The 16,197-nt window shown below is 53.6% G+C and overlaps 1 protein-coding gene across 2 annotated transcripts in view; it reads right to left on the reverse strand.

Moving 5' to 3' along the window:
• Grip2 (glutamate receptor interacting protein 2) overlaps positions 1-15,109 on the reverse strand; it is a 64,144-nt gene extending 49,035 nt beyond the window's left edge. For both annotated transcript variants that reach the window (XM_058572936.1, XM_058572935.1), the window contains exon 1: positions 15,017-15,109. In XM_058572936.1, the coding sequence (XP_058428919.1) occupies positions 15,017-15,071 (55 nt within the window). In that variant the 5' untranslated portion in view covers positions 15,072-15,109. The remainder of the gene's footprint in view (positions 1-15,016) is intronic.
• Positions 15,110-16,197: the final 1,088 nt, after the last annotated feature.

Genomic DNA, 16,197 nt, shown 5'->3' on the forward strand with positions numbered 1-16,197 from the left:
AGAAAAGTTGGTCCTCAAGGTGGCAGTATTAAAGGTTGGAGCCTCTAAGAGGTGGGGCTTCATGGCCCATAGTTGGGTCACCGTGAATCTGTCGCCTGTTCTGCACACTCTCACACCACTGTGACGCCATCTGCATGAGGCCCTCACCAGAGCCCCGCAGATGTTAGCACCAGGTTCTTTGATCTCCAAGACAATGAGCCAAATATACCTCTTTTCTTTACAAATCACCCAGCCTCGGGTATTTTGTTATAGCAACGGAAACAGACTAATACAACATGTGAGACGAAGGTTTACTCGGGGCTGCTCAGCAGAGTCAAAAGGCAGTATCTATCTACTGGTCCCCATGTCCTAGTCTTTGTCTAGATTGTCCCACCTTCGGGCCATTGCCTAAGCCATCGGCCCAGCCTTCAAGGCCTTTCTTTACTTGATACTCAGCAATCAATTAGCCATACGTTGTCCCTGATGTGTCAGAGGACCTGTCTTGTGCTTTCTGCATCATTTTTCTATTTTTTTCTAGTATGGGGGATCGAACCCAGGGATGCTCTACTGCTGAGCCACATCCCCAGCCCCTTTTTATTTTTTATTTAGAGACAGGGTCTCACTGAGTTGCTTAGGGCCTCGCTGCTACTGAGGCTGGCTTTGAACTCGCGATCCTCCTACCTCAGCCTCCGGAGTAGCTGGGACGACAGGCGCGTGCCACCGCACCCACCTTGTTCTCTGTGTTTTTAAAACATCCTTTCTGTCAACTTCAAAGGCCTCTGTGTGAGGAGATAAGTTGCTGGACTGTGATGTGTGTGTTGAGGCTCGGCCCAGGGGGATGCTTTTACCTAGGAGGTATGGCCTGAGGGGACAGCCTTAAGTCACTAGGAGCATGACTTTGAAATGGACTGTGGGACCCCAGGCTCCTTTTCTTCTTTTTTCTTCCTGGTTGGTGAAGTAACTGGCTTTGCTCCATGTACCCTCTCCATGACACGCTGCTTCATAGACAGTGACCCCAAACCATGGGCCACTCCGTCTTGGGTCACAACTGCCAAAATCATGAGCCAGAAGAAATAAACCTTTTCTCTTACAAAGTAAGTACCTCAGGTATTTTGTTATAGCAACTGGAAGCTGACTGATACAGACACGCAGGCCCTTCGTCAAACTAAAAGTCCCTTCCAGACAGGAGGGATTCGGGGGATGTCAGTGGTTGGTACCCAAATGCCAACCACCACCACCCAAGGCACAGGTTTGGTGGAGATGCCACCATGAAAGTGAGACAGCCACAGCTCTGGCCTCACGCCAACCTGCACCCAGAACAGAGGCCAAGGTGGCTTCCCTCCCTGAGGCTCGGGTTCTAGAACATTCCTCTTGGCTTAGCTCCGTGCTGAACACTCGGATTGCAGGGAGCCTTTGTCAGATGTCAGCTTCTCCACATTGCCACAGAGCCATAGAGAGGGGACCCCTCCCTGCGACCCAGGCTCCTTTCACGCCATGGCTTTGCTGGGGGCCAGAATGGGCAGCGGGCTGAGCCTGTCCAGCGCTCGCATGATGCTCTCTCTCCTCTGTCCCTAATCACTGTGGTTCTCGTGTCATTCAATGTCACCCTGGGACACAGTGGTTGGTGGCTAAATTACCACCCGCCAGGGCTCAGTCAGACTGCTGGCTCCAACGTGGGACTTCCGGCAGCACGCAGGGGCTGTGAACCCGCCAGCTGGGGGGACCCTGCCGGGTAGGGGGCTGGGGCACCCAGGGCAGAGGCCAATCACGCCCAAGAAGCTTCCCTTCCTCTCCCGCTATGGACGCCATGAGGCCCCGCCTCCTTGCGGTAGGAAAGAGACAGTCACAGGTCATTGAATGTCCTCGCCCTGTGGAATAAATAACTCTGCTTCATTTTGTGTCTACTCAGACAGGCTGGAGCGTCCAGTTGTTCCGCCAAACACAAGTCCGGATGTGACAGGGAAGGGATTTATTTAGATGCGGTTACATTTTTCAATCAGTGGAGGTGGAGTTCAGTAGATTCCGTTCATGAATGTGGGTGGGCCTTACCCAATCAGTGGACGGTCTTAAGAGCAAAGACCAAAGTTCATTAAAGAAGGAAGAACCACTTTCAATACTGCAATGCAGAGACCTGGTGGGAGCCTGCCTGGCCTGCCCTGGAGATTTCTGACCATGAGCGCTAGAATCACGTGAGCCCGGTCCTTAAAGTTAATCTCAATGGGAGATGATAGATAGACACACAGACGGGAAATAGACACAAAGATATGATAGACAGATGTGATAGAAAGATAGACAGACACACAGACAGGAGATAGACCGATATAACAGACATGATAGGTAAGTAGAGTGACTGATGGACGGATTCTGTTTCTCTGGAGGACTCTTGATACAGCCCTTCCTGAAGCTGATCTGAGCAACGAGGGTCTCTTTCTTGCTCAGGCCAGTTGAAGTGAGGTTTCTGTCACTTCTAACCAAGTGCTGCCAGCCTGTTACCTGCCTCCCCAGAAAGGGATGGGGAGGAATGGAGGGCTGTGGCTCGGATGATAGGATTTGGACTGGCTTCTGTGTTGGGATCTGAGGGGTGCAAGCTTGGAAATAGACAGGGGGAGAGGAGAGACTCGGGGAGAGGAGAGAGATGCCAACCAGGGGAACAGGAAACTGTGTCACTTCTCATCTCTCAGGGACTCTTCCCAGGCTTGGGGCATGAGCACCCCACAGCTTCACCAAAATATCAGCTTCCTGGCAGGGTCCCATTGTGGCTTGCAGTTCTGTCTCCCTGAAGGAGGGACCAGAGGCAGTTGGAGCATCTTTTCATACACTCATTGGCCACCTGGACTGGCTCCTTTTAGAAGCAACCGCTCAAGTCTGTGGCTCAATTTTTCTATTGGGTTGTCTTCTTCTTGTTGATTTGTTGATGCTCTTTACATATTGTGGGTACAAGACCTTCACGGACAGCCTATGCTAAATCAGAGGTCACCCACAGGACTTATTTACACTGGGATGGATCCGAAGGGATCTTTGGCCCAAGTCACAAAGTCCTTCAGGGTTGGATGTTTTAGCAATATCTGACCCTCACACATGGATTACAGGAAAGATTTAAGCACAGACCTGGCGGGAGCCTGCCTGGCCTGTCCTGGAGATTTCTGACCATGAGCACTAGAATCACGCTAGAGTAAGAAGGCATAAGGTCAGGGTAAAGGAGGAAGGGAAGGCTAGTAAATATTTGACATGGTCAAGACCCAAGCCAGAGCTGGGTGTGGTGGCCCACGCCTGCAATCCCAGCAGCTCGGGAGGCTGAGGCAGGAGGATCATGAGTTCAAAGCCAGCCTCAGCAACTTAGCAAGGCCCTAAGCAACTCAGCAACACCCTGTCTCTAAATAAAATATAAAAAAGGGCTGGGGATGGGGGCTCAGTGGTTGAGCACCCCTGGGTTCCATCCTCAGTACCAAAAAAAAAAAAAGAAGAACTAAACCAGAATTGTCACCTGCTTAACTTCTTGTGGCCTAGCACCCAAAGTCCTATTCCCCAAAGCACCCTCCCAGGTCCTAGAGCAAGAACGGGCCCCCTAGTAGCTGCCCAGTTAACATGGCGTAGCTCACCTGGACCATCGACTGGATTCAGAGATTGCTGAAGGGGAAGTGGGTGTGTCCATGGGGGTGTGTCTAGGAATGATTGGCATGTGGTAGAGCCAATGGAAGAGGAGACCCTCCCTAAGCATGGGAAGCATCATCCAATAGGATGGTGGCTTGGATTCAATCAAAGTTACAGACCAAGAAAGGGGCAGCAGATGCAGCCCGGTTGATCCCCGCTGTTCTGGGGCCTCAGCTGCTGGGTCCTCCCGCCTGCAGACTGGCCACTGTGGCCCCTCCAGCTCCTGGTCACCTAAGCCAGCCTAATAAATCCCCCTTTTTATAATCATCCCTTCTGCTGATTCTGTCCTTCTGGTCTACCCATCTGATGATGCAGGTCTGGAGAGACTTCCAGAATGGGGGGGGGGGGGTCAGCAGCCACAGTGACAGGGGGGCCACCAGTCACTGGACAGTCCAGGCTGGTTTCATCTACCTGAGAGAGAAGCCAAAGGCTCAGGGGGGTCTTCATCAACCAAAGCTCAGCTGGGGGTGCACAGGGAGAGGAAGCCCAGGGCCTCCCCAGTGGGTATCTGAGCAACCTCTGGATGTGTGGCAGGAAATTGGGTTAAAGCAGGAGTAATGAGCTCATTACCCTCCTCGCCAGACTCTCCCCGCACACGCAAGCCATGCTGCCGACTGTCACCGCCTGCTTGGATCCAGGCGCAGGGGGACCGTTGTGAGATATTTTATTTATATGTCATGCATATTTATTAGGCAGAAGTAAATACATGAGCCGTCTGCCATCTGCAGCCACCAGCCCATGCCAAGATCCCTCCCTCTTCCTCAATGGGGACGGTGTGCGCCAGCAAAGCCCAGGACCTCCAAGGAGGAGGGGCACATTTTTAGGAGAATTCCCTCCACAGTCTGAGCACCCCTAGAATTGGACTCCCCACCCCCCACAGAGGAAATGGAGGCCAGGCACTGTGCTCGGCCATTTGCCAATGTCTGATCCTCCCAGCAACCTTGAAAGGTGGGTGTATTGTCATCTTTGCTAAGGGGGTTCAGAGAGGTTGGGTCACTTGCTCGGGGTCACACAGCAAGTTCTGGGATGTGGTGGGAAGAAAGGCTGGGCCCGAAGAGATTGGCAGCCAGGTTGGCACTCGTTACTCGGGGGTGTACGTATGTTTCCTTAATTCTTCAGGCTCTTCTTAGTTGGAAGGGAAAATAAAAATACTAACAGAGCAGCCTCCCCTCCATGGGGTTGTGCGGAGAATCAGATCACCACCCATCCAAATCCTGAGTGTCTTTCAACCCCGCATGGAGGTTTCTGTCTCTATGAAGGAGCCCCATGGCTTTGCCAGACAGGTTGAGTAAGCCAGGCACATCGGGGGACTTCTCAGACCCTCAGTTTCTTCCTCTGTAAAATGGAACAAATACTTGGGCGGGAGGGATGCAGACTGCAAGGAAGGATCTCGAAGGTGCACAGAGGCTTTTAAAATGTAGGAGGCGGGCTGCCCCCCCACCCCAGGACCGTGAGGTAGGGGAGGAGCCAGGATACTCAAAGGTGCTGCAAGCCCAGAGAGGGGTGGTGATTTGCCCAGAGACACACAGCCTTTAAACTGCAGGGAGTCCTGGGCCACCTGCCTCCCCCACGGTGGAAACCGAGCCCAGGGCCCTGAGCCCAGCAGCCTGCAAGCTCAGCCGGGCCCTGAATCTTTTATGAAGCTCCTGCCCGCGGCCCGAGGGCCCTACCTTGCGGCCTCCTTGCCTCTGCCTCCCTGAAGGGACTTTGCATTCAATTAAGTGCAGAATCCAATTCAATTGCTTTTGATTGTCCCCAAGGGGCCACCTGCCACCTCCTCCTCTCCCTTCAAACAAACATGATATGAGTTAAAAATTTTTTTTTTCTTTAAGAGATTTGATTTCATGAATGTCTCTGTCACTGATGTTTCCCAATGCCTCCGGGAGGCACAACTGGCCCGTTTCTCACATGGGGACGGTTCAAAGCCAACGCAGGCCCAGGGGGACCCGCTTTCTGGGATCCAGGGAGTTGGGGGGAAGAGAGATCCTAGATGTGCAGAGCCACCTTGGCCCGGGGCCACTGTCCCAGGGAACCCAAGTGAACTGCAGCAAGAAGGAAGCAGGTTAGACTTGAAGGAGGACCGTAAGCAGCCCCAAGGGAAATCCGGGTGGCCAGTGCATCTCAGTCCCTGACTTCCTTCCTGAGCCGTAATGGTAAGGAGACAGGGGCAACATGGCACCCGCTAGGTGACCCCGCCTGGTACCCCGCTCACTCCTCACACCTCCCTGGGGGGGAAGGAGGAGGAAACCCAAGGTCCATTCAGCCTTAAGAGGTGACAGGGAGGGACAGCAGATGCAAAGTGAAGGGAGAGAGGCTCATGTCACACGTTGGCTTCCTGCTGTCAGCCCCCCAGCCTGGCCCCATCCTCTCCTGCTGTTGGAGCACGGTGGTGGCCTCAGTGGCCAGGGGGGGCTGCTGCCGCTCATCCCCAGCCCTTTTATATTTTATTTAGAGACAGGGTCTCACTGAGTGGCTTAGGGCCTCGATAAGTTGCTGAGGCTGGCCTCCAACTTGCGATCCTCCTGCCTCAGCCTCCCGAGCCGCTGGGATGACGGGGCCCAGTCCTGTGTGAACTCTTAGTTAATCGTCCACCTGTTATGGCCATTCCCCCTGCTCCCTAAGCCCAGAGACCCCGTCTGGTCCATTAGGGCTCATCCCCCCCCCCCCACATGCTTAGGCAGTGACTGGTACAAACTAGTTAATTGTAGAATGAACGAAGAAGGGTAGGAATCAGCTGCCAGGACCCAGGTAGGAGGGAGGCAGGTCACAGGGACAACAATCTTCTCTCCCCCTTGGAGGTCAGCTTCCTGCATCCACAGTGCTGTGACTGCTGGGTGTGGTGGTGGCCCACGCCTGTCATCCCAGTGGCTCGGGAGGCCGAGGCAGGAGGATCGCAAGTTGGAGGCCAGCCTCCGCCACTTAGCGAGGCCCTGAGACCCTGTCTCTAAATAAAATATAAAAAGGGGCTGGGGACAGGGCTCAGGGGTTAAGCATCCCCTGGGCTCAATCCCTGGGTGGGTGGTAGGAGATCCCTTTCCCGAGGGGGAGGGAGGAGGAGGAGCAGGAGGAACAGCAACACTCCAAGAGATAATGTGACTATTAAAGTGACAAGTGTAAGAAATAACATCTGCAGGGGGGACGCCTACGCAGGCTGACGGCAGCTGCAGGGAAGCGGGGTCACACGGAAGCCTTATGTACGGAAGCAAAAGGCGGGAAACAACCTTGCTGTCCAGCTATAGGGGAGCCGGTAATTAACCATCCCCAGCATGGGCACTAGAGGGGGAGCCCTGCAACAGGAAGATTTTTTGGATAATCCAGGGACGTGCTGGCCCTGGATTGCCAAGCAGAGAGAAAGCAAAACATAAAACCACATGTGTAGTAAGGGCAATAAAAATAGTAATAATAACAATAATAATAACAACAATAACAAAACAAAACACTAGAGAGGAATATACCAGAGAGCCCCGGGGATGGGATGATTGTAGTATTTTCCTTCATCTCTACCTTTTATTACCAAAATGGTCCACATTTAACAATTTCATGTTGAATCTTAAGAAAAAAAGTCACTTAGTATAAAAAGTTACTGTTCTTTTTAAATTTTAAAAAATTTTGGTACCAAGGATTCATCCCAGGGATGCTTAAGCCCTGAGCCACTTCCTCAGCCCGTTTTTATATTTTTTTGAGAGACAGGGTCTTGCTGAGTTGCTTAGGGTCTCACTAAGTTGCTGAGGCTGGCCTCCACCTTGCGATCCTCCTGCCTCAGCCTCCTGAGCTGCTGGGATGACAGACATGCACCACCGCGCCTGGTGGTTACTGTTATTTTTTTAACAATAGTCAGAGGCCTGAGAAATGTGTACCAAACAGTGCTGGGGGGGGGGCATTGCAATGTTGTTTTTTTTTTTTAATTTATGTTGCTGTGTTTAATTATTAATACAGTTTAAATGTTCAATGAGCATTTTACAAGATTTTTAAAATCAGAAACAGAAAAGGAAGGACCATGGAATTTTGGCCAAGAGAAGAGTGGACGGTCCACTCCTGAGGTGCTGCAGAGCATCCCAAGACAAGAGACAGAGCATGCGTCCGTGCGTGTGTGTCTGGTTACTGTCCCTGCATCCCAAAGCCTCAGGGTTCAATAATGGAGGTCCACTCTAATGACCTTATGTAAACCTAATCCCTTTCCCTAGGACCCAGCCCTAAGCATCACCTTTTTCGCTTCATTAACATAAAAGACGTTGGGGGCCAGGTGTGGTGGTACACACCTTAATCCCAGAGTCTCAGGAGGCTGAGGCAGGAGGATCACAAGTTGGAGGCCAGCCTCAGCCACTTAGCAAGACCCAGTCTCAAAATGAAAAATAAAAAGGGTGGGGATGTAGCTCAGTGGTAAAGTGTCCCTGGGTTCAATCCTCAGCACCACCCCAAAATTATTTTTTCCCATCATCCTCTGGAGAAGGCTGCCTGGGTGTGGCTTCTGCACCCCACTAAGGAGGCCGGCAAGCTGAGCCTCTGGGGTCCAGAGGGCAGAGTTCCCAGAGGCCTCTGCGGCTGCCATAGCCAATGACCATAAAACCCAAGACGCGCAGAGGGAGGTCTGTGCTTAGCCTGGTTTATACTTAGGAGAAGCAGAAAATATAGCAAAAGCAGCTCCCCAGTTAGCAGGGCCTAACGTCCTGGGTCTCAGGCTCCCCGGCCTCCCCTGGGGCCCTGGGCCGACCCTCTCTCCTTTGGAGACTGTCCTCCCCGCCTGGAGCCTGAGAGAGCCCGACCAAAGGAGCTCGGAGGGAGGGTCCTTCCTGCTGGCCCCACCCCCTGGGGTCCCTTCCCACCCACTGAAGGGGACTCGTTGTTAATTTAGCCTCCCTGTGAGATACAGCGCCCCGCCCTGTCTTCAGGGAAGAATTCATTTCTCACTCCCAAATCAATTACCCTCCCACACGGGTCCCCCTACTGGCTGCCAGCACCTAGCTAGATGTTTCCCTAGAATAGACATCAGAAAGGACCAGCGGGGTCAAAGAGTGTCTCTCTACAGCACTTTCTAGCTCCACAGGTAGCTGTCTAATTCACTTCCCACTCACTGCACATGCGCGTCCGGTTCTCCCAAGTCACAACCAAGATGAGGTGCTACAAAAAAAATTTTTTTTTGTACCAGGGATGGAACATTGGGGTGCTTAACCACTGAGCCCCATCCCCAGCCCCCTCTTTTTTTTTTGGTATTTTATTTAGAGACAGGGTCCCACTGAGTTGCTGAGGCTGGCTTTGAACTCGTGATTCTCCTGCCTCAGTCTCCTGAGAGCCACTGGTTGTTGACAGGCATGCACCGCCACCCCCGCCCGAATTTTTTTAATTTCCTCCTAAAACTGATACTGTGCCGCGGGCGCTCTGAGCATTATTCCTAGCATTCGCAGAACGATCCCCTGAAAGGGTGAGATTCTCCATCTGTCATCCTGTTTTGGCCATTTGAGTTTCTCCTTGTAATAACTTTCTTCTCGCATCTCTCACCATTCCTCTTAGATTGCTTATCTTTTCTTATTGATTTGCAGGAGATCTTTATGTGCACAGGATATTATTCTTTATCAGTGACGCACCGTCATAAATACTGTCCCACGTGGTCTCTTGCAGGTCTTTGAAACTTGTGCTTTTTTTTTTTACCAAGGACTGAACCCAGGGGTGCTTAACCGCTGAGCCACATCCTCAGTCCTTTTTATTTTTTTTTTAATTTTGAGACAAGGTCTTGCTAAGTTGCTGAGCGCCTCACTGAGTTGCCAGAGCTGAAGAAATCTGTAAAGCTATATTTTTTAAAGATTTTTTTTTAGTTGTCGATGGACCTTTATTTTATTTATCTATACGTGGTGCTGAGAATCGAACCCCGTGCCTCACACATGCCAGGCAAGTGCTCTACCACCGAGCCCCCAGCCCCAGCCTGTAAAGCTATATTTTAATTTATATTTTACTTCTCCTTTGCGAGCTGGGAGATCAGACTGTCGTTTCAGCAGCCTCATCGTGGAGCCACAGTAAAGGAAGGATGTGGAAAAGTCAGCCCCGTGTCCAGCTCAAAGCAGGTGCTCGAAAAATGTAGTAGCTGCTCAATAAATCTGCTCAATAAATCTTAATAAATCTGTGTTCGGCTGGGCACTGCAGTGCACACCTGCCCTCCTGGTGGCTTGGGAGGCTGAGGCAGGAAGATCACCAGTTTAAGACCAACTTGAAATAAAAAAATAAAAGGGGCTGGGGATGGGGCTCAGTGGTAAAGTGCCTTTGGGTTCAATCCCTCGTACCAAAAAAACTTAACTTAAATTAAAAGGCTGGTTCCTACCCTTCCCTTCTCTGTTCTATTCATGGCTCATTTAGTGAGCACCTACTATATGCTGGCTCCTGAGTTCTTCTAGGGAAAAAAAAAAAGAAAGAAAATCTGACAGGTTGAGCCGAGGCGCCTATGAGTCCTACATCTTCTGGTTCAACTTTATCCCTCAAGCCCAGTGCACCCCTTTAGTGCACTCAGATTTATTGAGCAGCTACTACGTACCAGGCAATGTGCTAGTCAGCCAGCCGGGATACAGTGGAGAGAATCATATAGATGGGGATTGTAGCTCTCGTGGCACTTATATAGTAGGGATCAAAAGGACATAAAGTATGTCACCAAGTCAGGCAGTATAAAGGGTTGGGAAGAAAGAAAGCTGCAGAGCTAAATGACAGGTATTCTCGATGGGATGGTCAGGGAAGGCCTCTCTGCAGAGGACACAATTGCATAAATCTAAGGGAGCCAAGCAGTGGAAGATCAATTGCGAAAAAGAGATAGCAAGTGCAAAGGTCCTGGGGCTCCTTCTCTCATCGTTTGTGTCTCCGCAGGTATTTGAGTGTGAGACTCCTCCCATAAATAATGAAGCAGGGTGGAGACTGTTTAGACAGTTGTTGCTGAGGCTGGCTTTGAACTTGCGATCCTCCTGCCTCAGCCTCCTCCTGAGCTGCTGGGAAATTCTCATGGGGGGGGGCTGTCCAGAGTGCTGAAGTGCGCATGTGCCACCAGGCAGCTTAAAAACATTTTAAAATAATTTCCAAGCCTACCCGGGCTACTGCAGAGGCAAATCAATTGCAAAGAAAACACTTTGCTGAGTTTCTGTGGTTGCCGTTCTTTTGAAATAAAATCGGAACATAGGCTCCTTGTCCTTTTACGCACAAAAAAGAAAAGGAGATACTATTATTTGAAGAAGGAGAAGGGAGTTGGGGGAGGAAAAAAAAAACCCAGATTTCCTTGCTCCTACCACCCTTCTCGGCTGGGGTGGGGGTGGGGGGCCCTTCTGCAACGCTGACGTCATGGTCCACGTCACGGGGACCAACTTCCGCCACGCACAGCTCCAGGTGCCTGTTTGGAGGCCCCAGGGGACCTTTCCAATCAGCTCGCGGGGTGGCCATGGCCGGGATGGAGACCCCACAGAGGAGCCTGGCTGCTGCTCCTTGGGTGCCTGTGGGTCCCCCTTTGGCCACCTGATTTCAGGCGGTGACAGATGTTTCCCAGCAGGGAGCACGTGAGCTCCAGACGCGCCTTTGTTCAAGTTCGTGCGCACGCACGGGCAGCCACACGCGCGCGCGTGCACACACACGCACGCACGCACAGGGGGACCCGGGACCTCCAGCCTCCTGTCCCTGCGCTCCGCATCCCCGCAGGGACCATTTGGAACCTGGGCCTGCGGTTCCCACAGACAGATGAGCAGCAGGAGCCCGGGAGCCAATCAAAGCGCGCCCCCTCGTCTTCCCCGCCCCCCGTTGTCTCCTAGGCAACCGGCTCAGGGACCCATCAGCTAGCTGGGGACCGCAGGGACGCGCGCGCACAGACACCCCTGCGCTCCTGAGCGACCCTGAGTCCAAGCAGGCTGGGCGCGCCCTTCAGCACCCTGGACAGCTCCTCCCCTAGAGGTCCCCCTCTGGCCGTCCCTTGGCTTTCCCACCTCTGTCGCTTCCCCCCTTGTGTCCTGCCTCCGCCTGGCCCAGCCGCCATGGGCATCCCTCAAAACCTGGCTCAGCTTTGGAGGCGGCCCAGGCCCTCGGGGGAAGTTCTTCAAAGTCTCCCAGAATGAAATCCACCATCTCCAGCCGTGAAGGCCCAGGGGATCTTACCTTGGAGGATCATCTCCCCTAGCCTCTCATTTCTCCTCCTTGACCACCGTCTCTTCTTTTTCCTGCTCCAACAGGTCAAACTGCCTGACATGACCCCCTGCAGACCACGGGCTGATCCTCACCCCTGCCTTCTGCTCTGAACCTGGCTAGATCTCTCTCTCTCTCTCTCTCTCTCTCTCTCTCTCTCTCTCTGTCTCTCTCTCTCTCTCTCTCTCTCTCTCTCTCTCTCTCTTTCTCTCCCCAGGGGCGCTTAACCACTGAGCCCCATCCCCAGCCCTTTTTATTTTATTTTATTTTAGAAACAGGGTCTCCTAAAGTTGGGTCTCTCTAAGTTGCTGAGGTTGGCCTCCACCTTGGGATCCTCCTGCCTCAGCCTCCCAAACTGCTGGGATGACAGCGGTGGATCACCGCGCCCAGCTGGGACTTCTCATTCTTTATTCTCAGCTCAAAAGTCACTTTCAGAGAGGCCTTCCCTGACCCTTCGAGACCCAGTCCCTCCACCACGCCTCGCCCTACGTTCTTGTGTGGCCCAAACTCACTCCCCCAAAACTCTAACCAAGGAGAGCCTCATACGCTGACCCCTTACAACTTGGAAATCCGCCCTGGGTCCTCCTTCTCCAGGGACCAATGCACCATATCATTTTCCCACATCTGAAGTGGGAGCAGATTTTTAAAAAATCAGGAAGAGCAGGATTAGGATTTCTTTTCTTTCTTTCTTTCTTTCTTTCAACCCAGGGGTGTGTAACCACTGAGCAACACCGCCAGCCCTTTTTTTTTACATCTTATTTTAAGACAGGATCTATCTCCCTAGGTTGCTGAGGGCCTTACTAAATGGAGGAGGCTGGCCTTGAACTTGAGATCCTAAAGTCTCAGCTTTCTGAGCCGCTGGGATTATCAGCATGCACCAACGCACGTGGCTCAGAATTAGTATTTCTTGAGCATCTACTATGTGCTGGTTCCTGCACTGTAACATGTTAGCTGAGACCCATCATGACCTGCAAGGCTGCCATTGCCATCTTATGGATTACCCCCCCACACACACACACACACACACACATCCAAAGCTTAAAAAAAAAAAAAAACAACAATTAAGTGGCATCCCCAAGGTCACACACAGTTGGCACTCAGAGGTGCCTAAGACATCAATCTGATCTCCAAGCCCATTCTATTTCCCCAATGACTCAACGTGGTCCACAGAGGAACTGGTTTTGCTTAAAACATCCCTCCCGCCAGGCACCATGGCGCACGCCTATAATCCCAGTGGTTTGGGAGGCTGAGGCAGGAGGATCGCCAGGTGGAGGCCAGCCTGGGCCACTAAGCGAGGCTATAAGCCAATTAGGGAGACCCTGTCTCAAAAATAAAAAGGGGTCCGTGATTGAGCAGCCCTGGGCTCAACCCCCAGCACCAAATAATAAAAATCAAATCAAATAAGTCGAACAAGCTTCCCTCCAAGAGATGATGGTCTCCGGCCCTGTCTCTGCCTCTCTCTGCTCCTCTCTTTGTGACCCAGCCTCACGGGAACCCATTTCCCTGTGGCCCAGAGAAAGCCAGAGATTTGTGTCTCTTTTAAAATAGTAATTTCCTCCCGGCGCGGGTGATTGCACCAGCCACCGTGATTGAGTGCTGAGCCCAAGGATCAATTCCAGCAAAGATTTTCCCAGGAAAAAACTCAAAAACGCTGAGGACCTTTCTGGCCTTGAGGGAGAGGTGGCCTCCTCTGGAGAGATGGCAGGGGAAGCCGCTCTTGGTGTCCTAAGACCCCTCTGCCTCCCGTGGGTCACTCGGAGGCCTCTGCACAGCTCACACTGCATGGCAAACATGCCACCCCGGGTTTGCACACACCCCGGGCGCACCCCCACCTGCCTGGACCCTGGAAGGACAGGTCTTCAGTCTTGACAGAGACAGAAGGCAAGCCTCACGGTCAGACTGCAGGTTGGTGGCCAGCGCCTGGTTCCTTGAGAATTCTTTAATGTTCTCTGCTGGTTGGGGACAGCTTCACTGAGTAGGAGCATGTCACCCCTGCTCCATCCCCTGGACCAGAGTGCTATCTATCTCCCTCTTCCCTAAGGTCACCCTGGGCTCCCACCCAGAGCTCCAGCCTGCCGGGGTCTGGGACACCAACCCTCTGCCATCTCTGCTCCTGGGCCCTCAGAAGAGGCAGAGGTGAGAGACAGGACCAGCTCTCCTAGTCTCCTTGGGGGCCCCCCACTCTGGCTGGAAATAGACCCTTTCCCATCAGATGGAGAAAGACCCAACTTGGGGACGGGGCAGACCAGAGGGGGATCTGAGAACTACCAAAAGCCTCTGGGTCCCGTCGATTGAGGTTCACATCCAAACTATGCCACCTATAGGCTGTGTGACCTTGGGAAAGGGGCTTTCCCTCTCTGAGGCAGCATGGTCGCCTGTAACGCGGAAAGAATGAGAGCGCCCTCCGGAGGGGTGGTTGTGAAGGTTAAGGGCAGAGGCGCCTGGACACGCTGGGTGTAGTGTCGCTGTCACCCAGGATGCCCCTCATGGTGCGCAAAGATGTGGATAGATGTCATGGTCACCTCTCCTGGGCCCCGAATGGCAACTGGCAGCTCGTCATTAGACCAAACCCAAACTTTCCTCGGCGATGGCAGGACCTGGCCGCGGGTCCCTCCTCTTTCCTCGGGTCCAGGCGGTTGAGACAACAGGTACAGAGTGGGGGTGGCGGGGCAGAGGGGGCTGCGCCGCAGCGCTGCGGCAGGGACAGGCGGGGACAGGGGGGCCTCCGTGCAGCCGAGTCACCCCAACTGCCCAGGACACCGGCGCCACCGTCTTTGCAACTTTGAGCAACTGCGGACTCGGGGGTCTGCGCAAGGCTGCGGCCGGGAGCGCGCGGGAAAGTTGGGTGCGCGGGGACGGCAGCCTGGGGTCCAGGGGACCCCTGCGGCGAGCGCTGTCACCTCCGGAGCCCGGGGCCAGGCGGGCGGCGGGAGGAGGCACGTGGCCGCGACACCGATCCAGGCTCGCTCCAGGAACTGGACCGGTCCAGGGAGTCGCCTTCGAGGTTCGGACCCTCTGCCCTGGTGGCCCTGCCCGGGGTCCCCCCTCCGCGCGCCCTGGGAGTCCCCCCGCGGGCTTCCCGGGACCACGCTCCGCTGGTCACCGGGTGTCCTGCGGTGACCCCTGGAGCTGTCCCCCTCCGGGGACGCTGCCCTTCTCCCGATCGCGTCCTTCGCCCGCCGCGGGGACAGTCCCCGAGCGTCCCCCGGTCCGCGCCCCGCCGCCCGCGCTCTCCGGCGCCGCGTCCTACCTTCGTCCGGCAGCCGCTGCAGGCAGAGCGCGAGGTTCCTCCGCCAGCCCCGCATCCCCGCCGCCGCCCTGCGGCCCGACCCGGCCTCGCCAGCCCGCCCGCGGCCCGCGCCCCGGCCCCGACCCCGCCCCCGCGGGCCCGGGCGGCGCAGCGCAGCGCTGGGGACGGCCGCGGGCCCCGGGCATGGGCGGCCGCGAGCGCGGGGGAGCCGGGCGGCCGCCAGACGCTCGGCTCCGGCGCCAGAGCCCGCGGCTGAGCAGCGACGCTCCCCGGGAGCGCGCGCTTTCCCCGCGCGGGGGGCGGGGCGGGGGCGGCGCGGGGGCGGCGCGGGGGGAGGGGGGGCGCGCAGCAGGAGCCGCGGCGCGCGCAGCCCCGACACCCCGCCGCCCGCACCCCCGCTCCGAGACCCGCCTGCGGATAACGGATCGCCGCTGGAGGGGTGAGAAAGTCAGGGAAGGAATGAACAAGGAAGGAGGGAGGAGAGAAGGGATGAATGAATGAATGAATGAATGAGTGGGTGGGTGGGTCCACAAACACCCGGTGAATGAATGAATCAGAGAACGAATGATTGGAGAAATGAACGAATGAAAGAGTAAACAAGCGAGTGAATGAACAAATGAGCAGATGAATTAATGATTGAGTGGGAATATAAATGAATGAGTGACTGAGCAAATAAGTGAATGAATGAATGAGTGGGTCCACAAGCACATGATGAATAAATGAATGAGAGAACGAATGATTGGGGAATGAATGAATGAGTGAAAGAGTAAACAAGCAAATGAATGAACAAATGAGCAGATGAATTAATGATTGACTGGGAAAGCCAATGAATGAGTGATTGGAGAGAATGAATGAAGAATAAGCAAATACGTGAATGAATGAATGAATAAATGAGTCCACAAGCAAATGATGAATGAATGAATGAGCGAATGAATGAATGATCGGAGAGAATGAAAGAATGAATGAAAGAGTAAACAAGCGAATGAATGAATGAATGAACAGAATGAATTAATGATTGAGTGGAAAAGGAAATGAGTGAGATTGGAGAGAATGAATGAATGACTGAATGGGCAAATAACCGAATGAATGAACGAGTGAGCACATATGAATTAATGATTGAGTAAAGAAGCAAATGAATGAATGATTGGAAAGAATGAATGAATGAATGACTGAGCAAATAA

The sequence above is a fragment of the Marmota monax genome, unplaced genomic scaffold (genome assembly GCF_021218885.2).
Source record: "Marmota monax isolate L192 unplaced genomic scaffold, Marmota_monax_Labrador192_F-V1.1 WCK01_AAM20220418_F8-fsc00028, whole genome shotgun sequence".
In the NCBI taxonomy this organism is placed as follows: domain Eukaryota; kingdom Metazoa; phylum Chordata; class Mammalia; order Rodentia; family Sciuridae; genus Marmota; species Marmota monax.